Genomic DNA, 22432 nt, shown 5'->3' on the forward strand with positions numbered 1-22432 from the left:
AGATTACTACCCACATCACATCAAGAGGCCCACAATATCAGCTGTTTTCATTGTTAGTGATGATGCCTCATCACCTGGTTAAAGGGGTATCCTCCAAGCTCTCCACTGTAAAGGTACCTTTTCCCCTTAGTAATTGCTAAATAATATTTGGAGGTGATACTTACCTGAAAGCATAAGAATATCCTGTTTCCCAACAACTTTTTTTTTTTTTTTTTTTTTTTTCTGCGGTACGTGGGCCTCTCACTGTTGTGGCCTCTCCCGTTGCGGAGCACAGGCTCCGGACGCGCAGGCTCAGCGGCCATGGCTCACGGGCCCAGCCGCTCTGCGGCATGTGGGATCTTCCCGGACCGGGGCACGAATCCGTATCCCCTGTCTCAGCAGGTGGACTCTCAACCACTGCACCACCAGGGAAGCCCCCAACAACTTTTACTCTATGAAAATAGCATCCATTAATGATCCTTGTCAAAATCAGTTATTTTGTTGAGGATTACACAATGTTTATTTCCTTCTACATTTATTAGCTGACATTCTTCTGTGAATATGAGCTTCCCTCTTTCACATTTTTAGTTTGACTATGGACTCATGGATTCTTCTTATTATTCAATGTATTATAATCCATTGTTTTTCTTTTTCTTAATGTTTGAATTGTCCCAAATGTGGCTAGTGGGATGCAGCCACTTCCTGTTCCTGTGTCTCCATCAGTCTATGAATAATTTCTTACTTTCTGTAGCAAGTCTCTTTGCCTTGGGTGTGGACTTGGCCATCTCTCCAAGAAGCCCTGGGTCCTTTTTGTAAGTAATGGTATTTAGAAACCAAGATCTGAGTGCTAAGTGTGTTCATTGTTACTGGGGTGTCATGGACCTTTCAGTGAACAGAGCCAGGAAATTGAGAAATATAAATGTAAGTGTGTGTGTGTGTTTGTGTGTGTGGGTAAATCTTAAGTTCATATTGATACCTCCAATTCAAATACAACATCACATAGTTTTTGTCTTTTCCCCTACTCCATATTTGTATCTCCCTACTCCCATGTTGAGAACCCTGGTGCCCAGCATCAGTATAACGATTTATTCTGTCCTACAATACACCCAAAATAGTTTCAGATTACTACACCAATACTAATAAGGAGTTGGTGTTATTAACACTGTTTCAGTTGGTTTTCTATGTCCTTCAGAATGATACTCTGCCAACAATTCGTTCTCTTAAATAATTATTGAATTCAGAATAGCAAACCCCTTTCATCTTCAGTTCATAATTTAAAATAACCTAGATGTCAGCTGGTATAGCCTTGCCCTTAGGGATCTAAATCTAATTCCGTGACCTATGTGGAAGGACAAAGCTAGGGCTTCTGCCAGGTCCCGGTGGTTTCCTTCCTCAGGCCCAATCCTGCACACACGGCACCCTGACAGTAGACTCACAGCCCCCCAAGATCCCTCCATAGAATTTACTCTTGCTGGACTTCAGGAACCAGGCAGATTTTATGACAATATCACAGGAATGATGGTGGAGGGGACAGGAACTTTCACAAGCATGTATGACCAATCTCAAAAGGGCCCTCAGACACTAGCCTTTCAGTTCATCGTGGTTACTCGCTCTCCTTCCCACTGTTTTCCCCTCTTGTTCCTTCTCTCTCCTCTCTTTGGGAGGATCAAAAAACACAATTCTTCCCCCTCTGTCAAGCAGGCAACCTCCTCCCTTTCTGAAGCCTTGCTCAAGACATTCTTAGAACAATGACAGCCTTCTTCCTAAGAGAAATTATGGCGAATAAAATTTGCTCCACCTCATTACACATACAAGGGTTGGAATCTTTTCAAAGCTTGGTCTGTTATAAATTGCAAACAAGTAGCTGCAAAACTCTCTCAAGATGAGTCTATCCATTGACTCGGCTAATGCCCCTCAGAACCGGGTCACCAGAAGGCTCAAGCTGCCCAGGACCTTTCCACCTCAGGACACTCTGGCTTCCAGAGCCACCTCCTCATGTTCTCCACTCTCCTCCCGTCCTCACAGATGAACAGGCCTGTCCAGATCTCCTCCCCCTGGGCAGCCACCACCCCACGCTCCCTCCCAGGACACCAGCCAAGGGCCCTGGGAGAGAAACAGTGCTTTAAAGACATAAGCCATGGTCTGTGGACTGAGCCCAGCAGAAGGGGGAACTGGCCCTCCTGGTAGCACCATAGTTGGGGGGAGGGGCTCAGGTAAGAGATTCTTTCCTCTTGGTGCCTCTAATTTCTCATTGTTTCCATGCAGAGGGCTTTGCTAAGCAAGCTGCCTGGACTAGGGCCAGGGAGGGCATGAAGGGCCCACTCATGGCCCTTCCAGATTTTTTAGGGCCTAGAAGATCTTCTGTGGGCAGAAAATTTCCAAAAGGCCAGCAAGTAGTATTGGAAACAGTTCCCAGCTGGGATGCAGGAGGGAGAGGTCTAGTTCTTTCCAGGAAGCCTATCAGAATCTTTGATGAGGGGAAGAAACATGTGAAATTTGAAAAATATTCTAAAATTTCTATTGCACTGGTTATTTCCTAGTCAGTAAATAGTTAAGTTTCCTTGACATTTCAATTAATAGTAAAAAAAAAATGTATGAGATTTTTAAATTTACTGATGGGGAAATAGGGAAGAGATGGTTTAGTGATATACAAGAATGCTGGGACCTTTCAAAATGCAAGAGTTGAAGACAAAAATGTGGTACAGGAAGAGAGCAGTAAAATGAAATGGTCTGGGAATGAGAGGAGGGTGGACTGGAGAGGGGGGCCTGTGAGCAGCACAGGCGGCGTGCTGCTCTGCAGCTGCCCATCCATCCCCAAAGCCCCTGACTGCTTCTGTTAATCAGGGGAGCCCTGAAGAACCTCCGGACCTCCCAAGGCTCCCCCCACCATCTCTCAACGTGCCTCGAAGTCCACCCTTAATAAGCACTGGCCTTTACTGCCTCCTCCATCAAGCAGCTGGCATTTATGTCGGGATTTGTGTTGCAACTCTATCTAGCTGTGCACCATTTGGGAGCTTTCAAGAAAGACACATAACCTAGGCTAGGTACGTAGTTTCTCTAGTTTGGTGCTCTTCCAAATTTCTATGGAATCACTTTGATTACTCCTTAGGAGAATCTAGACAGGGCCCAGAAGTACAATAGCCTTGCCCTTAAGTTAAATACTTGAGTCCTTCATCCTTCCTGAGATACAGGAGGAAACCACATATCAGGGTAATTCCCACATTGCCTATTACTGGGCTGCTCTCCCAGGAACAATGGGAATGGTTCTAGGTCCAGGTACCTAGCAGGCCGTGTGCCTCTTTTCCCTCCAAGAGTTGGAGCAAGCCAATGCTCAGCACAGAGAAGATGAGCAGAGAAGTGCTGTCTACTCGGGGGGCTAACTCAGAGGCTCAATGACTTGCCTCAGGGTATGTGGGGACCCAGAGTGGGAGCTCAGGCCTTCTTCCAGCTGAGTAATCTTGGGAGGGCTCCCTAAACTTGAGTTACCTGAACAGGAATGCAAAGGGTTCTGGAGCAAGCTCACCTGCGTTCATACCCTGGCTCCATCACTGGCCAGCACCATGTGCATGAGACTTAACTTCTGTCTGTCTGTTTCCTCATCTGTAAAATGGAACTTAGAATAGAATCTACCTCATAGGGTTGCTTTGAGTTAATCTGATGAGCTTATACATGTAAAATGCTATGACACTGCCTTGCTCACAGAAAATGCTTAATAAATATTTGCTGCTTTACATGTGTATGCATTGCTGTACACATCTGTAAATACAATACAAAGGATATAAAGACACACTTCTTGGGATGGCTCAAATAAATCTGACAATACATTTACATTTGATAATATCAAGGATTGGTGAGGATGTGGAGCAACTAAAACATTGTAGATGAGAATGTAAAATGTACAGCAATTTTTAAATGACAGTTTGGCAGTTTCCTATGAAGTTAAACATATACTTACCACACTTACCGTATGAACCAGCAATCCCAGTCCTAGTTATTCACACAAGAGAAACGAAAGCATACGTCCACACAAAGAATGCTCAGAGCAATTTTATTGATAATAATCAGAAAATGGGAACAGCCCAGGTGTTCATCAGCAAGTGGATGGATAAACAAATTCTGGAGCATCCTCTCAATGGAATGCTGCTCAGCGGTCAGGAGGGATGAAGTACTGATACATGCAACAACATAGATGAATGTCAAAAGCACCATGCTAAGGGAAAGAAGCCAGACACACAAGGCTACATACTGTAGGATTTCACTTATATGACATTCTAGAAACAGCAAAACAGCAGGGACAGAAAATAGATGAATGGTTGCCAGGGGCTCAGCACGGGGTGTGGGAGATGGATTATAAAAGGGCATGAGGAATGTGCTAGGGTGACAGAAACGTTCTACATCTTCATCATGGTGTGGACACGACTCGATATGTTTGTCAAAACTCATAGGATGGTTCACACATAAAAGGTAAATTATACCTTATACCCAGCCTTACCTATCCGAGGAGGGAACTGTGTAGGGAGAGGGTATGAAGGATCCTTTTTTGTTCTACTTAAATGCATCTGTACTGCATGGACTTTTGTCATATAATCCATGTACTTGGTACTAATTTTATTGAAGTTTGAAATAATAATAATGACATATATCTACCTTGAAGGGATGTGGTGAGATTCAGATGAAATGAGATAATGTGTATAAGGCAAACACACAGATGACCTATGGACCTTCCAAAGTCACAAGGTATAAAGGCCAAGGGGCCTCCATTGAGAATGACAGCCATGACTCACCTCAGTGACAAAGAGTGTGCGAGGGTCGATGATGTCCAAGAAGTGCCTGAAGCGGCCGTAGAAGGATGTCTGGAGAAGGGGTGGGAGAGGAGATGGGATAAGTTTCTGTACCCCGTCCTCCAGACAATGGGGAACACCGCCCACAGCTCATCCTTACTGTCAGTGTCCCACAGTCCCCAGGACTCCCCAAGCGGGTGAGGAACACCAATGAGGCCTTGCTTCTCAGTGACCTGAGGGCAGCTTTCCCAGGTCTGAGGGCTTTCTAAAGTCAACTCAGAAAGACCATTAAGACACTCAGTGACTGTCCCAATGTCTCTTCCACGTGCTCCCATTCTCCTCCCAATGCCCTGGGATCTATGCCAAGCCTTTCAGCAGCTCCCAGGCACCATTGAGCATGCAGGCTGGAGGGGAGGTCTGGTGCCCAGCCCTCTCCCAGTCTCTCCTGCCCAGCACAGCCTCTCTGCTTTACTTAGGACCCTCGAGTGAGGTAGGGTCCCTCCCCAAAGTCTGCCCCCAGGGAAAGCTCCCCACAGATGGAACTCAAACACGGTAGTGCCCAGCTCGCAGCCCTCAGGCCTTCCTTCCCCCATAGCCCCGTTGCTGCTGTGAGGCCCAGGATAAGGGGCCAGCTCCCCTATCCTTGCCCCAGAGCAGGGGCCTTGGAAAAGGAAGGCTTTGTGCTAAACAGGCCACAGGCATTAGAGCACAATGAAAAGAAACCAAGCAACGCTGCTGCTGGGCCTTCTGCCCTCAGGACAGGGCCAGCTTGGCAAAGCCAACCTCAAGGGGAGGAGAGAGGGCACCGAGCTAGGGGACAAAGGGGAAAGCTGCAGACGCCGGGGGTTCATGCCTCACTACACTCAGGCTGTGTCCCAAATCCTCCCTGGAGCCCCATAGCTCTCCAAGCTCATCCTCCGCTCAGTGGAGGAAGAAGCCTCCACACTCTTTTCCCTTCTCACTAGGGCACCAGACCCTGCAGCCAATTTCTGCTCCTTCCGCTTCCCAATAAAGACCCCAGTAGGACCCGGGTCACCAAAAGGTCCCCTGCACACACCAGGCCCCATGCCACCTCCATCTCTCTGCTCACCATGGCACCCCCTGCATGGAGCAGCCTTTCCACCCCCAGCCTTTCACAGACGCATCAAGCTTCCACACCATTCCTAACTAAAACAGTTGCTTCTCTAACCTCTTATAACTCAAATGGCCTAAACTATTTCCCAACTTATACATGATGCTCAATCAGAGACGTTCAGAGGTGTGGTCAGGGGTATATACTGAGGACACTCACTGCTGCATTATTTATAAAGGCAGATTGTTAAAATGACGGTCCATTTACATGATCGAACACTACACAGCCATTTAAAATCATGTTTTCAGACAATGTTTATGACATGCAAAAATGCTTATGATTTGTGAAATGCATGTAAAATGCATGATTCCAACCTAATAGACAGGAGATAAACAGAGCTAGATGGATACTGAATGGATAGCAAAGAGACGGGATGACATCCACTAGAATAAACCAGGGTTCCTTAGAGAAGTGGCTGATTCCAGGGCTGGGGCAGGGAAGGTACACGATGAGACTGGCACATATTGTTGTGCTAGAAAGTAATGAAGTGCCACACCCCAAAATGATGGGGCATGTTCAAAGGACCAACGAGAGGCAAATGGAGGTTGTGTGCCCCTGCGAAGTTCCCAATAGCTCACATAGTATTCTGAAGGGACTGAGTCTGATCGTGTGGAAACATCAGACGAACCCAAACTGAGGAGCATTCCATAAAATAACTGGCCTTGTTCACCAAATATGTCAATGTCGTAAAGACAAAGAAAGACTGAAGAACTGCCCCCACATTAAAGGAAACTAAAGAGACAAGACAACTGAATGCAACGCATGATTTTCGACTGAGTCTTGGACTAGAGGGGGAAATGCGCTCAAGGACATTGCTGAGAAAACTGACAAAATTGGAATAGGATTATAGATTAATAAAAGTAGTGTACTCAAATTAAATTTCCTGAATAACTGTACTGTGGTTATTGCTATAGACTGAATATTAGTGTCCCCTCAAAATTCATACGTTAGGGCTTCCCTGGTGGCACAGTGGTTAAAAATCCACCTGCCAAGGCAGGGGACACGGGTTCGAGCCCTGGTCCGGGAAGATCCCACATGCCTTGGAGCAACTAAGCCCATGCACCACAACTACTGAGCCTGCACTCTAGAGCCCGTGAGCCACAACTACTGAGCTCTTGTGCCACAACTACTGAAGCCCACGTGCCTAGAGCCCGTGTTCCGCAACAAGAGAAGCCACAGCAATGAAAAGCCCACGCACTGCAATGAAGAGTAGCCCCCGCTCGCCGCAACTAGAGAAAGCCTGCGCAGCAACGAAGACACAATGCAGCCAAAAATAAATAAATAAAAATAAAGTTCCCTTAAAAAAAAAAAAACTCATATGTTAAATCCTAAGTCCCTAGGTGATGGTATTTGGAGATGAGGCCTTTGGGAGCCCTCACGAATGGCATTAATGCCGTTATATTGACTCCAGAGAAATCCCTTGCCCCTTCCACCATGTAAGAGCACAGTGAGCTGTCTATGACCAGGAATCAGGCCCTCACCAGATACTGAATTTGCCAGGGCCTTAGTCGTGGACTTCCCAGACTTCAGAACTGGGAGAAATTAATTTCTGTTGTTTATAAGGCACCCAGTCTACAGTATTTTTATTATAACAGCCCAAACAGACTAAGAGATGTAAGAGAATGTCCTTGTTCTTAAGGATACACTGAAGTATTAAGGGATAAATGAATATAATCTACTCTCAAATGGTTGAGAAAAAATAACATGTATAGGAACTTCCCTGGTGGTCAGTGGATAAGACTCCGCGTTCCCAATGCAGGGGGCCCAGGTTAGATCCCTGGTCAGGGAACTAGATCCCACATGCATGCCACAACTAAGAAGTCCACATGTCACAACTAAAGATCCTGCGTGCTGCAACTAAGACCCAGTGCAGCCAAAATAAATAAATAAATAAATAACGTGTAAATATACAGGGTGGTAATAAAATCTGGAAATGTAGGCACTATTATTCTGTTTACAGATTGAAGATGTTCTTGGTAACATGTATATTTGCTATGTTTCTGGACTTTATGATCATCTGTAGACAAAGAATAATAAAGGAAATGTGACAAAATGTTAAAAACTAGTGGATCGGGCTTCCCTGGTGGCGCAGTGGTTGGGAGTCCGCCTGCCGATGCAGGGGACACGGGTTCGTGCCCCGGTCCGGGAAGATCCCACATGCCTCGGAGCGGCTGGGCCCGTGAGCCATGGCCGCTTAGCCTGTGCGTCTGGAGCCTGTGCTCCGCAACAGGAGAGGCCACAGCAGTGAGAGGCCTGCGTACAGAAAACAAACAAACAAACAAACAAAAAACTAGTGGATCTAAGCAAAGAGTATATGGAATTTCTCTGTATTCTTCTTGAAACTTTTCTGTAAGACTGAAACTGTTTCAAAATTAGGATTTTAAAATCATATTATTTAAAAAGCTAGATGAAAATATATTAAAATGTTAACAGAGGTTGCCTCTCGGTAATAGGATTTTTATTTCCATATCTTTTATATTGCTTTTAAAATGAAAAATAATCAGTATTATGTATAATATAAATAAGTAATATTCTATTTTTTAAATATATATTTAAATTAAAATACAAACTGGCCTATTACTCGATTATAAGCTCTTGAAGGATGCGGGCTATTGGATATTCTTTCTGTATTATCTTCCTTGGCTCCTGGTCTTGTGTTACACACCTAGAAGAGGCTCCACAAACACACTGGCCACAGGAATGAATGAGTGGGCCGGTGAACAGCCAATGGCCTGGAGGCTTCCTGGAGTGATGGAGGCCGAGCTGGGCTTTGAAGGGAGGGTAGGATTTGAAAGGGACAAGAGTATGGCAGTTAGCAGCCCAAGGAGGGAAGAGGATCAGCAGGGGCCGAGGTGAGGGCCTGAAGGAGAATGGCCTGAGGGAAGCAGCTTCTTGAAGATGATCCAGTGCAAACATCCAGCCTCTGACTTGCCCTGTGGTCTGTCTCTGCCTTCATCCTGTCCCGGCCCTTCTAGCCCTCTCGTATTACTCTCCACCACTGCCACTGGGAGAGAGTCCTAAGTAAAACATTCTGCTCCACTGATACCTACAAAGCCATACTGGACTAGCTGAGGGAACACCAAGACGAACAAGCCCGCAAGGAACTGAGACAATCAAGAGAGACAAACAAGTAAACAGATAACTATAAAACGCTGTGATCCCTGCCTAAATGAGGCATCATTATGGGCACAGGGCACACAGGAGAGGGCACACTGTCCTCCCTAGTGAGTCAGGAAGCTTCCCAGAGGAGCTGGGATGAGTGGATGGATGAGTTTACCTAGCAGAGAAGGGTATCAGCAAGAGCTCAAAGGCATGCAGGCTCGGGTCAGAAACTGCACCAGGCTCCTGTGGTTTTTTCAGTCATTCACCAAATAGCTATTGAAGACCTACTGTGTGCCTAAGACTGTGCTAGGTCCTGGGAGTACAGCAAGGTTAACTGACTGGGGGAATGAGGAATAACACAGTCATGGTAATGCCTAGATCTCTAGTCAGACACTAATGCTTATTAACCAGGATAAGGAAAGCAAGAAGCATACCGATTTAGTGGAGAGCAAGATAACAGTTCTGGATTGGTCGTGTACACTTGTGATACTTAAAGGGCCTTCCAGATGTAACCTGTCAACAAACACTTAAACATACAGGCCTGAGATTCAAGAAAGGGGTTCTGAGTTGGAAATGCTAGGCATACATGTCCTAACCCAATCAGACTAACCTCCCCCACTACCCCGGAACAAAGTCAGGCTTACTGACTCACTGCAATGAGGGAGGCCACAAAGTAGAGGAACTGTAAGGCATTTTGTCAAACAAAGGGAAAAAATTGAGTCAGTGCAGAATTCTGGGGAAAGGTGGAGTAAAATTTAAATGCAGCAGTACATTAACAGGCTGGAAGCAAAGCAGGGCTGTGGGGAAGGGGGTCCACATAGGTCTGGACTGAGAAGTAGACGTAGGGGTTTTTGTGTGTGAAAACTATAAAGTTAAAGCTCCTTATTTGAAGCTCTGCACTTGCGTTCATTCTCTGAGTCAAAGTGCCATAGGCCCACCAGTCAAAAGGGGGATGTGTCAGTCCTCCTGTCACCTGGTTCTACAAGGATTGAGCCATGAGCCACTGCCGTCTCTAACCTTCAAGACACCCTGAAAGGAGTTCAGGGCAGAGATCAGCAAGGAGGCTCTCTGTGCTCTGGGAAAATTGGCAGAACAGGTCTTCAGAGACTTAAATATTTTCAGGAGAAATCGTTTATGAACATGGATTCTTGCATCTTCCCATACTTAGAAAAGCACTAAAACCATTAACTAAGATATCTGTTCCTCATGCGTGGCAGCAACCTTCTTCTGAGATGTGTGCTTGATTACAAGTACCCTTTGCCAAAGTCATATACATGCTGACCTCCCCACTTACCGCTTCAGAGCAGTTTCTCAGAGCTCTGTGAGAGGGTGTCTTCCAGACTATAGTCCTCAGTAAGACACTAAATAAACTCAACTCACAGTTCTTACATTCTGTGTTTTTGTGGGGGGTTTTTTTGTGTTTTTTTTTTTTTTAAGTCAACACTACTGATACATTTTAAACAGCAGTTTCTGGCAATCTATCACCTTGGAGAATGTGATTTCTCAGTGAGTACGAAAGAGTGGCTCCCCAAAGAAGGAGGTGGCTGGGATACCTCAGGGCTGAGCAGGCCCTAGTCAGAAGCACTCTTCTTTATAGCTGCCTTTATGTATCTGTCCTCCCAGCTTGATGCACGACGCAGCAGGGAAGGTTTCTACCTTCTCGGCCTGCTTAGTTTTTATTATTTTCTCAATAGTTTAATATGTATGACCTTTTTTTGCCCTCCAAAATTCAGACCCCACTTTTACCCCATCAGATAATCAGTGGATGTTTTTCCTTCCCTTTTGCTTCACTGGAAGAATGAGTCATTCAAGTAATTCCTTCCATTTCCCTTCACAAGAAAGGTGAGTCAGCTAATTCTCAGCCGGGGCTCGAGGTCTGCTGCCTTCCTAACTCCGGGGCCTGGCCCAGGAGAGCAGAGCCAGAGAGCTGCCTCGGGAGCAGCAGCTGAGGGCAAAGGCCTGAGAAGAAACTGACAGCCCGCCTGCACCCAGACCTCTAAATCACTGAACCTGCAGCCCAAAGGCGGAAAGGCTGGACCAGCTCAGTAGTCCTCAACCAGGCTACACACTGAATCACCTGGGTTTTCTAAAATCCAGGCTGTACACCCAGGGATTCGAATGCTATTGGCCTGGGGTGGGCACCAGGCATCTGTATCTGTTTAGAAACCTGCCCAGGTGATTACTGTGCAGCAGGGGTTGAGAGCCACTGGACTGGAAGGTGTTGACTGTGTCCACAGCACAAACAAGCCCCAGGACCAGCCCTGGGGAACAGTCGCTCTCTAGCCTATAGAACGTAAATGTATAACTACCTGCAAGGCATTTTCACTTTAGAACTTATTTCAGGCAAACTATATGAGAAACTTGCCCATTGCCTCCTGACTCTCAGCCCACACAAACCTCTCCATCTTGAAGTGAAGAGTGCACTTTCCTGCCCACAAGCTCCCTGGACCCCAAAGGGAGCCCTATGCAACCCACCTGCTCTGCTATTGTAGGCCTTGGTGGATTTTGGACCCAGGACACACACAGCACACCCGTACCCCCAGTCGTCATAGCAGATAAGTGAGATTTCAGAAGAAACAAGGAAGTTTAAAAAAAAATAAAGCAGACTTATTTCTGGATAGACTGAATCACAAATGGGAAGAATCATGTGTGTTTGTTTCCTGTCCTGGGGCCCCAAATTGCCAAAAACGGTGTCAGGCCTGAAGGAAGAAAAGAGTGAGTTCAGGAAAGGAAATGAGCAGAAAAGGAGGAAGAAAGGGAGCAGTCAGTTCACAGAGCTCCCCCAGGCACTCCTGCCATCTTCCCTTCACCTGGCGATACGGGGCAGTGGTTATAAGTATGGACTTGAAGTTTACAGGAACAACGGACACAGGAACATCTTAACTTATACCACAGAGATACCTTCAGTCACATTCAGAATAGGGAAATTGTACAGGACAAACAACGCAGTTTCTTCAACAAATAGAAAGAAAGAAAGAAAGAGGGAAGAACCAACAGATCAGAAGAGATGAAAGGGACCTATCAGTCAAATATGATGCGTGGGCCTTGTGGGATCCTGAATGAAACAAACCAATTATTTTTAAAATGATGTGACAATCAGGGAAATGTGAATAGTGCAATGGACTGCATGCTTGTCCCCACCCCACCCTCAAAGTCATATGTTGAAATCCTAACCTCCAAGGTGACTGTTTTAGGAAGTGGGGTCTTTGGGAAGTGATGAGGTTGCCCTAATGATTAGGATTAGTGCCCTTATAAAAGAGACCCCAGAAAGATCCCTCCTCCCTTCTGCCATGGGAGGTTACAGCTAGAAGATGTTATCTATGAACAAGGAAGCTGACTCTCATCAGACAGTGAATCTGCCAGTGCCTTGATCTTGGACTTCCAGCTTCAAGAACTGTGAAGAATAAATTTCAGTTGTTTAGATGCTACCCAATCTATGGTATTTTGTTATAGCGCCCCAAACAGACTAAGACAAATAATGACTGGTTTGATGATATTAAGAAATAATTATTTTAGGTGTGTTAGTGGTATGATGGTTATGTTAAAACTAATCAAAAAACCCTCTGATACCATGTGAAAAAGAAGGCACTTCACCTCTGTGACATTCTCCCCCTAAAACCCATAACCATCTAACCATGAGAAAGACACTAGACAAACCCAAATTGAGGGACCTTCTATAAAATATCTGACCAGTACTTCTCAAAACTGTCAAGGTCATCAAACACAAGGTAAGTCTGAGAAACTGTCATAGACCCGAGGGGAGACTGAGGAAACATGATGACCAAATGGAATGTGGGATCCTGGAACAGAAAGATAACATTAGTGTAAAAGATAGTGAAATCCAACAGAGTCTGGAGTGTAGTTAATAGTAATGTTCCAATGTTGGTTTCTTAGTTCTAACAAATGTACCGTGGTAATCTGAGATGATGACATTAGAGGAAACTTGGGTGAAGGTTATACAGGAATTCTGCTACTTGACTTCTGTACACACAAAATTATTTCAAAAATTTTAAAGTTTATTTAGAAAAGCTAACCAAAAAAGTCTTTACTTCTGAGAGAGACCTACAGCAGGTACAATGAAATAATGGGCTTTGCTTTAAAATAATTCGTTGGTTGGGGTGGGGGCATATAGGTGAAATGAGGTGGGCCTCACACTGGCAACTGTTGAAACTGAGTGACGGGTGCACAGGAGTTCATTGACAGTTGCCTCCACTTTTGCATGTTTGGAAGCCTGCATAATAAAAAAGTTGACAATAAACAGACAAACGTAGACTCTGGAGCCAGACTGCCTAGGAAGTAACTGAATCTGTTTGTGTGCCGGTCTTCTCACCTATAATACATGGGATAACTGCACCTTTCTCACACGGTCGTCGTGAAAATTAAATAGGTCAATGCACAAAAAGGTTAGAACGATGCTTGGCTAGCATTATCATCTTATGGGGAGAAAGATGGTAACAGACCAAAGCCCATTGAGGCAAGCTATCTTTCTCCACCCTCTGACACTGCTCAGTGCCCCTCTTCCCCCTACCCCCTGCACAGGGAGATCCTTGAGGAATGAAAGGAAGAAGGGCTCTGGGGGGACCCCAGGGAGTAAGGAAAGACCCTGCCCAGTCTTGCAGAAAGCAGTGATACTGGTTGGGGGTTGAGAGTGGTGTCCCTGGATTGGGCTCTGGGACTGAGCCCTGGATTATGAACCACTCAGGGTTCAAGGGGCTGAAAGTAGCCAGTGTGGTGGAAAGCAGGATTCAAGGGGATGCGTGGGGTTTCCATTGGAGCAAGAAGAGGTCAGCAGGGGTGGGCCATGCAGGCCTTTGGGGCCTTCCAAACAGAGGTCTTTTATCTCAGAAGCAGGGGAAGCCACTGGAAGGTGTTTAAGAACATATGTGTTGGGCGAGAGGGTGGGGTGTCACCTGATCAGACCTGCATTGTTGGGACTCTGCCATGCGGAAGAGGAAGGGATTGGAAGGGGGCCAGAGTGCAAGTAGGGAGTCCTGTTAGGAGGCTTCTGCAGTGGCTCAGGAGATAGATGATGGGGGCTCAGTCTAAGATTCCAGCAGTGGAGACAAGTGGATTTGAGAGCTATCTGAGATGAGAACCCTGGGCCTCTGGTTGCATTTAGAGGGTGAAGGAGAGGAAGGCAAGTATACAGGTGACTCCCAGTTTCTTGAGAGTCATCTGGGTGGCAGGTTGGGCTGCTTGCACAACCAGGGAGTCGTGTGGAGGAGCAGATCTGGAGGAAAGGGAAGTTCCTTAACATGAATGAATATCACACGCACTGTGCTTTATGCAGGTCACTATGCCTGGGGAGAGGTGCTTCAAAAGCAAATATAACAAACACTTGCTGCCCTCAGGAGTGGTGCCAAAAAGAGGTACCAGCAATGGCTGCCTGAACAGTGGCCTCAAATGTGCATTTATGGCTCCAACAGCGATCACAGCAAAGGGCTCAGTCATTAAAGCCACTAGGAGGTTCTCAAATATCTGTTGTGTGACTGAATGTCCCAGGACAGGTACTGGGAAAAAATGAACCCACAAATCTTTATTCAGCACATTACTATGTGCCAAGCCCCACCTCAGGGTAGGATGGAGACAAGGGAAGGGCAAGATCAGCCCCTCCTCTCAAAAGGTGTTCCCAAGTGTTGAGGAGACCAAGTAATCACACAGAGAAGTATTAGAGAACCACAGGGCAGACTGTTGTAAAGGCTGACTTTTGAGGATCCCACTTGGGGTGGCCAAAGAGGCAGGCAGGAGGGAGTCTGAGACCCCCTTACCTGGGGGTAAGGGGAAGAAGGGAGGAAGTGTTTAGGAGGAGGCCGGCCTGAGTCTTGAAGGACTAGTACAACAGAATGTGTGTGGAGGGCGGAGAAGGGGGTCAGCTAATGAGGTGTCACTCAAGTCCAGGCAGAGGAACACCTGACAGGCAGTTCCAGGTGGCACCCTGCACTGACAGGATGACACCAGTCTCGCCTCAGATACCTACATACTGAGATGGTTTATTTTTTAAAGGAATTAAAGTCCTGTTTAAAAACAGTGGGGACATTTTCTCAGAAGGCTCATAAGCCCAACTCCTTAATTATCGGCAAAGATCAGTGCACCACTTTGCTGGAACCAGTCCCTCTCCCACCATCATGAAAACAACCAACCTATCAACCACTGCACCGACCTTTGTACAATTTCCTTTCTTCCTGCAAACTTCTTTCCGTCCGCCTCCACCGCCCCCCGCCCCCAACGGCAAGCCTGGTTCACTTCAGCCGAGTCTCTTTGTCCCTTTTCCTAACAAAGTCCATTTCCTCAGCGCTGAAGGCAGCGGGGGTCCGGGAATGCGGCGTGGGAACGGCCCTTCCCAGCCTCCAGCCCGGGCCGCACGTCCCGGCTGTGGACCCTATCCCCGTCTCCTGGGCCGAGGGCGAGTTAGAGACGCCCTGTCTGGGGTTCCGAAGGAAAAGGACGACTGTCACCGTGCCCCGAAGAGCCATATCGGGTCGGACAGAGAAGAGCGCTCCGTGGAGGTCGCAGCGGGGTAGGGGGTTGGGGCAGGCTCCCGGGGACGCGGACCCTCCGAGCGGCCGGCGGTCCCCTGGGATGACACAGCGTTTCCTCCGCACCCCGGCTCTCCCCGAACGTCCTCGCTCCATCTCCGGCAGGGCACCAGCCGGCCGAGTCGCTACGTCAGTGAATCCCCCGCCGGAGGGGAGAGGGGTCGCCGGGCGGCGGGTACCCCTCGGCTCGCGGCCCTCACCCATCCCCACCGCGGACCCTGCTTGGGGTGGAGGACTGGGAGCGGGGCCGCGGGGCACGGATGCTGCCCAGAGGCTCCGCGGGCAGCTCGGAAAGAATGTCGGTCACCAACTGGGGAAAAAGTTAGAAGGCATCTCGGCCACGCCAACTTCTCACCCAGGCCGGACTCGAACTTTCCGCCTGAAGCGGGAGGCTACACTGCCCAAGAGACCCTGCGGAAGAGGCTCGGACCCGGGAGCTCGGATCCCGGGCCGCGGCGGGCAGTGGCCAATCACAGAGAGCCTCGGGCGGGAAGGACTGGAGGGCATGGGCGGATGGGGAGTGACGGCGCCAATGGCCAATAGGGAGCCAAGGTGGGAGCCCTCGCCCACCCCGCTGACCAATGGGAAAAGGCGGCTGTGGCCAAGGTTCCCCCAGGCAGTAGCTGCAGGCTCCCTGGTGGCCGCGGGTCGGAGACCCTAGGGCTAAAGAGGATTTTGGAGAGGAGTGTGCTCGCCCTCCCTATGCTACCTACCGACCCTCAAGCCACAGCCCGGTCCTCACCTGCTGGAAGCGGGGTTTGCCCAGCTGGAAAGGCGGTGCATCGGTCGAGGCGTTAGCGGCACTAGCCGCCGCCGCCGCCGCCGCCGATGCAGTAGTCGCTGTATCCGCCATGGCCACTGACGCCCTCAATCTCCGGCCCTTTTAAAATGTCCCTCCTCGGCCCCCGCCACAGCTGCCTCTCCCGATTGGCCGTAAGCAACCGCAGCAAGCCGGAGGCGCAAGGGGTTGTGGGGAATGTAGTTTTTCTTGTCACGGAGCTTGACAACCCTAGACTGCGGAGAGTTGCACCGACTCAGACCGGGTCTCGGTTCCCGCCGCTAATTTTGCAGGCGTCGGCAGTCCGGGAGGAGTGTGCGTGTACGACTCTTAAGGTCTCGATAGGGGGCCATCGGGCGACCCCTCGCTGGTTACCTGCCCCTAGAAGTTTGAGTTGCTGCGGTGGGCGTCGCTCCTGGAGCTGCAGCCCAGAAGAGCCCTACTGAAGTGGGTCCGACCCTTGGACCAGATGGGCAAGGACTCCAGACAATAGGGTAATCCTGGAAAACTTTGTACAAAGAATTGCACTGCAGAATCTTCATGCAGGTCCTTTCGTCGCCACCCTGCCCCTCGCCCCTTGCTGTCCAACTCAGTTCCTGGCGCATGCTGGGCGCTCGCGGCGCCATTGACCCAAAAGACCTTAACTTTTTAATCTTAGCCTGATGCTGACTCTTTCTGGTCTCAGCCTAAATATTGCATTTGCCAATCCTCGCCCTGCTTCCGCAAAACCCACTACATATTCCTATAGCAGCCAGCACTTTCCTTTCGCACCCCTTGCATTAATAATTATTGGTGGTTTTGACTATCTGCCTTTCCTACTGTGAGGTCCACAGGGCAGGAGTTGTGACTTTTGGATTCATCGCTAAGTCCTTAGTGCTAGCTGAGAGGGCTCACAGCAGAGACTCAAGTATTTGTTGCTGTATGAGTTTAACAGCAAGGACTTAAGAGCCTTGGCAGCCTTCACTTCCTCTGGCCAACCGAAGACCTCTCCTGGGCCCAGTTCCTGGGCTGGAAGAGAACTGGGATGGGGGGAGGGGGAGGGGGTTTCAGAAGTGCTTAACAAGCACCAGCTACAAGGACTTTAGGTAAGGGGTGGGGGGAGTACTGCAGATTGTAGAGCAAGGCACTAGCAGGGATAATAAACACCCATGCAGATTAGAGTAGCAGATTCCTAGCTGAAATATCTGGTCAGTGAGCCAGCCTGGGGTGAAGGGCTACGGGAATGACTGAGGGACAGCTGCCTGTTTTGCCCAAGAGGCCAGTAGAAATGTTTGGTTTTTGACCTTAGGAACCTAACCACCCCCCCCCCCACCCCTCCCCACCCATCCCCGCACTTTTGAGTCTCCTTAGGATTATGGTGAAGTGCTGGGTTGGCTCATGCCTTCTGGACACTGCATGATCTGTAGCAGTCAGTTCCTCATCCATGTCAAACCACAAGAAATGGACTTTTCCTAGCTGGAGAAAGTCTAGCTGGCCGTGAAGAAACCATTTGTATCTTGGATTTGTATTTCATCTTTCCCTACTAGACTAAGTGGCTTGAGAGTAGGAATCAAGTCTTTTAAAATCCCTCTGTATTCCCCACATCACTCAGTAAATGTGGGCTTCCTGGGAATGAGAAAAGACAGAGCCCGGCCCTCTCAGCGACACTGTGCTGCTGCCCCTGAGGTTAGGGCAGGGGTGGTTATCATCCGAGAACCGCATCATCTTGATTTCAGGCTGCTTTCTCCCCCGGGAAGCCTCCTTCATACACTTATCAAAACAGTAACACAACAGAGCCGCCTGCAGTATGTTAATTTTTTATTCTTCATAAAGTGCTCAAAACATGAAGAACAAAGCTCTTTATAAACAGGCGTTACAACTAGGAAGACAAACAGCAAAGCAGAACTGTGCCTGCTCCCTGCCCACCCCACCTGCAGCTCTCCTCCGTTATGGCTAGGAGCAAAAAACAGCCACCAGAACCCTGGGCTTCAGCTCAAAACTCTTCTGAAGACATCCCTGCCCTGGGCATTTTGGAGGGGCCCATAATCAAGGTTGAGTGGAAGACCAGGATCGGGACTGAGACTGAATAGAGCCCCGAAGAACACCTAGTGGAGGAGTGATCCCCTTCCTCCTGAAGAGACACCCATCCAACCCCCAATGACCCTCCCAAAACGTGACCAAAGTCTTGAGCACCTGTGAACACTCCTCAGCTCTGACGAGTGATTCTTAAGGTAGATAACATGACAGGGGCTTTCCCCCATGTGTGGGACTCCTTGGCTTCATCCTGGCAGAAGGAAGACATGACCCAGAGAGCATATCCCTTTCCATGGCTGTCCGAGTGACCCCACAGGCCGTCTCATGAAGAAGAGGTAGTCACAGAGGAGCTCTCACCTTCTCGGTGGGCCAAAAGCACCCCCCTTCAGCACCTCCTCACCCCACAATGCTAAGGCAGAGTACCCCCAACCACCAAATATTCCCTGCAGATGCCATGGGCAAGTCTGTCATGTTTTCTGCAAGCAAACCAGGGGCCGGGCCAAAGGACAGACACTTTGTTTCAAAGTGCACTGCAGCCAAGCCAGGAAAGGACATGGAGCAGAAGGGACAGGCTCGTCAGCAGCTAGTGGGTGAATGGGAGGGCAAGAAAGGCTTTTTCCTAAGTATAGGCAGAGGGGGACCTCCCACTCCCAGAATGTACTTTTTATCCTAGGACCCTCCTCAATTTGGGTTGAGGGAGGAGGAGAGGATGGCAGGGATGCTGAAGGAGCAGCAGCAGCCTGGCCGGAACGTTAGCTGAAATTAACTCTAGGGGAGGGGCAGGGCATGCAGCAGGGCTGCCCCCACCCTCCTTTCCCATTCCCAGGGCCCCAAAAGGTCCAACCCCATGTGCTCAACAGGAGGGGAGGGGGACGCCAACTAGGGGGAGAGGTCTACATCCAGAGGCTTTTGACCCTACCCACGAAAGGCACATTTTAATTGGTTTCCAAAAGTTCAAACCCTGCAGCAGCACAGAATTTTGGCATCTGGACAGGCAATGAGAACAGAGCTGGAGGCTTGATCCCCAAACATAAGCAGCCCAAAGCCCGGAGGTGGGTGAGAAGGTGTTCTCCCCACTCCTGTCCCAGCTCTGCACGCATTCACACGTGACACTCAATGCAAAAGTCAGCAGACGAGGGCGGGGAGCGGCCCCCATCATCTCCCGCCATCCATGCTGCACTCGCTGGGCAAAAGGCTGAAAGCAATCAGACTTGGGACACGGCAGAGACAAGACTAGACCATACAGGCTCCCTGCTCCCAGGGGAATTGGACGTGAGGCTGAAGAGTAGGTGCCCTGGTTGCCCATAACTCACAGAGGACTGGGCGCTTGGTCCCTGCTACAGCCCCAGTACTACCAGGAGACCTCCAGAGGCTGGAGGGAGGTGGAGAGGACAAGGGTTTAGCCGTGGAAGAAATGCGGTAATAAAGTATGTCCCAGATACCACCACATCGCATTGCAGCTCACCCCTGCTCCCTCTTGAGGGTGAAATTCTTTGCTCCAATTCCCTGGAGCCCCCAAAGCTGAGGGGTATGAAAATAGGCAGATGGAGAAGACTCAGGGCTCCCAAAGGCACAAGTTGTACACAGAACTTGATGGCGCCAATGGGAGTCCAAAGGGCTCCCCTGCCAGCAGCCCCAGTTGAGGCAGGAGAGAGGGGGAACAAGGGGTGACAACAGAGGACAGGCTGCACCCAGACCCAGGTGAGAGTTCAGCGGGAGGGAGGGAGGGAGGGAGGGCGCGAGCCCTGCTGGGTAGTGGGTCTGCGCCAAGCCTCTGGGGATGGGGGTGAAGAGGGCTACTTGGGGGGAGCAGGGGGGATCTGCAGCAGTGTGGGCGAGGTCTCCATGATCCGCACCAGCAGCCCGTCGATGTAGCTCTCTAGCTCCTGCACGTGCTCGTCCCGCTGGCTCAGCTCCCGCTCCCGCTGCAGGAGCAGACCGATGAGCTCGTCGTGGGTCAGGTGGTAGTACTTGGCCGACTGGTCCAGCACACTGGAGTCCTGAGGCCAGAGGGAGTAAGAGTGAGCAGGACAGCCTCAGACCCCCCCGCCCACCCACCCACCAACACCCCAGTTTCCCCACACAGGCCCTAGGAGCTGCCTCTGTCCCAATGCCGGGGACAGTCTAACTGGCTTCAAGGCTCTGGTGTAGGGGGGTCAGGCCTGCTCCTTGCTCCACCCTGCCCAGTACCCGGCCCCTGATCTCGAGACACCTGACGTCTCTTCACAGCACCACACGCCTGCTCTGACGCCCCAGGCACCCTGCTGGGCCTCACCTTCAGCCTCTTGGCGTCCACAATCTGGCCAACCTGGGGGGCCGGAGCCACAGGCTGAATGCTGCCAGAGGTGACTGTCTTGAGCTTCTCCAGCCCGCTGCTCAGGGCTGTGCTCAGACTGGAGCGGGGCTGCTTCCTGTCAGGGCTGCCCTCCACTGGGGCAGCACTGAGGGGCTTCACAGGGTGGGGACTGCGAAGACAGACAGTAGATGCGTTGTGAGGAGGGATGGGTGGCACAAGGAAAAGGGGGGCCACCTTCTTTGTGGGGCCAGCAGGTCTCACCGCCTGGCGGGGGCTGCCCCGCCGCGCCCCTGCCCTCACTGCTCTCCTCACTCCACCGCCTGCCCCTCCCCGCTTCACTCCCCTGGGTCGCAGCAGAGGCCATCCTGCAGACTTCTCTGTACCTAATCCCAGTCTTTGCCAGAGCCACCCCCTCCAGCCGGCCCCCCTCCCTCCTCTTCTCTATTGTAACGTTCCTCTAGGGGGACGATCAATCCTCCCAGCTTCCTAATTTTCCCAGGACCGGGGGTTCCTAGGATGTGGGACTTCCAGTGCTGCTAAAGCCAAGGGAGACCTGGGCAAACTGGGGTGCTTGGTCACTCGCCCACCTCTACCAGTTGCTTGCCATCAGCATTTACATAGGCCTGAGAAACCCTCCCTTGACCTTGTCTTCGCCTAGCCCTCACCCTCAGTCATCCCCACCTCTTCTTCCTTCTCACCCAGCCTCTCCAGAGCATGTGGACCGCATTCTGTCTCTACAAGTTCCCACCTTTCGCTGACTCCTCAACCCTTTAGGACAGTGGCCCCCACCGGCCCGTCACAAGTGTTCCTGCTGAGGCCACCAACCCCTCAGTTCTCACCTCACTGACCTCTCTGCAGAACTGACCCTTGGACTGCTCACTCACCCTTTCCTTTGGACGGCTCTCCTTCTCCCTGGTTTTCCCCAAGACCTCCGTCTGGTTTCCTGACACCTGACATCCTTCCCAGGCTCAACTGAGGGTCTGTCCCTGGGTTCTCTCCCCTCCACCTCTAATCTCCATCTCCAGCCCAGACCTCACCTGAGCTCTAGACCTAGGCAGACAGTTGCAGGCTGGCTCCAGCAGCATCCACACTCCCCTCCAGCCTGCCTGCCCTTTCCTACACTCCCTCGCGGTGAGTGCCAGGCACCATTAGCCTCTTAGGGCTCTAGTCAGAAACCTGGGAACCCCTCAGAACGCCCCCCACTCCCACTTCAGCCCTGACAAACATCAAGCCCTGCTACCTTCTCACCTTCTCTCACACTATCCCCCCCTCTCCTTTTCCCAGCCACACCCAACTGCTAAATCAGCTCCTCCGGGGCCATCTTGCCCACCTCCAACCACCCCTCCATTCTGCTGTGGGATAAGGGTCTCGCCTCCCCAGTGGCTCCCTATCAAGGTAAGAAAACACAATCTCTAACACATCCTGGCCCCTGCCCTTTCTTCCTGGCCCCCTCCTCCCTCATTCTCTCCAGCCAGAGGAAAACGTGCTCTCTCATCTTTAGGTTCTTGTAAAAGCTGCTGCTCTGTCTGGAACACTGCCCCTCTGCCTGCTGGCCTGCTAACGCCTACTCATGTTTCAAAGCTGTGCAAGTCCATTTCCTCCAGGAAACATTCCTGATTCCCCCAGGCTGACTAAGGTGACTCTCCTCTGGGATCCCCCAGCACCCTGTACCTGTCATGGGCACCCAAACTGCAAGCATCAGCCTCCATCCAAATCAACTTAACCTGCCTCTAGGGGACCTCCTAAATTTATACTTACTTCACAGAGGATGGGGACCATTCAGGAGGAGGAAGCAAAACGGCTTATCCCAAGGCC

At 50.0% G+C, this 22432-nt stretch overlaps 2 protein-coding genes across 9 annotated transcripts in view; both read right to left on the bottom strand.

The window, feature by feature from the left end:
• SFXN5 (sideroflexin 5) overlaps nt 1-16402 on the bottom strand; it is a 116139-nt gene extending 99737 nt beyond the window's left edge. For all 7 annotated transcript variants that reach the window (XM_060117552.1, XM_060117553.1, XM_060117550.1 and 4 more), the window contains exons 1-2: nt 16273-16402; nt 4764-4832 (exon numbers count right to left, since the gene is read on the bottom strand). In XM_060117552.1, coding sequence (XP_059973535.1) covers nt 4764-4832; nt 16273-16383 — 180 coding nt within the window. In that variant the 5' untranslated portion in view covers nt 16384-16402. The remainder of the gene's footprint in view (nt 1-4763; nt 4833-16272) is intronic.
• Nucleotides 16403-18090: 1688 nt separating this feature from the next.
• RAB11FIP5 (RAB11 family interacting protein 5) overlaps nt 18091-22432 on the bottom strand; it is a 36603-nt gene continuing 32261 nt past the window's right edge. For both annotated transcript variants that reach the window (XM_060117182.1, XM_060117181.1), the window contains 2 exons: nt 20597-20786; nt 18091-20321 (listed from right to left, as the gene is read on the bottom strand). In XM_060117182.1, coding sequence (XP_059973165.1) covers nt 20118-20321; nt 20597-20786 — 394 coding nt within the window. In that variant the 3' untranslated portion in view covers nt 18091-20117. The remainder of the gene's footprint in view (nt 20322-20596; nt 20787-22432) is intronic.

Source organism: Mesoplodon densirostris, chromosome 14 (assembly GCF_025265405.1).
Source record: "Mesoplodon densirostris isolate mMesDen1 chromosome 14, mMesDen1 primary haplotype, whole genome shotgun sequence".
NCBI classification, from domain to species: Eukaryota; Metazoa; Chordata; class Mammalia; order Artiodactyla; family Ziphiidae; genus Mesoplodon; species Mesoplodon densirostris.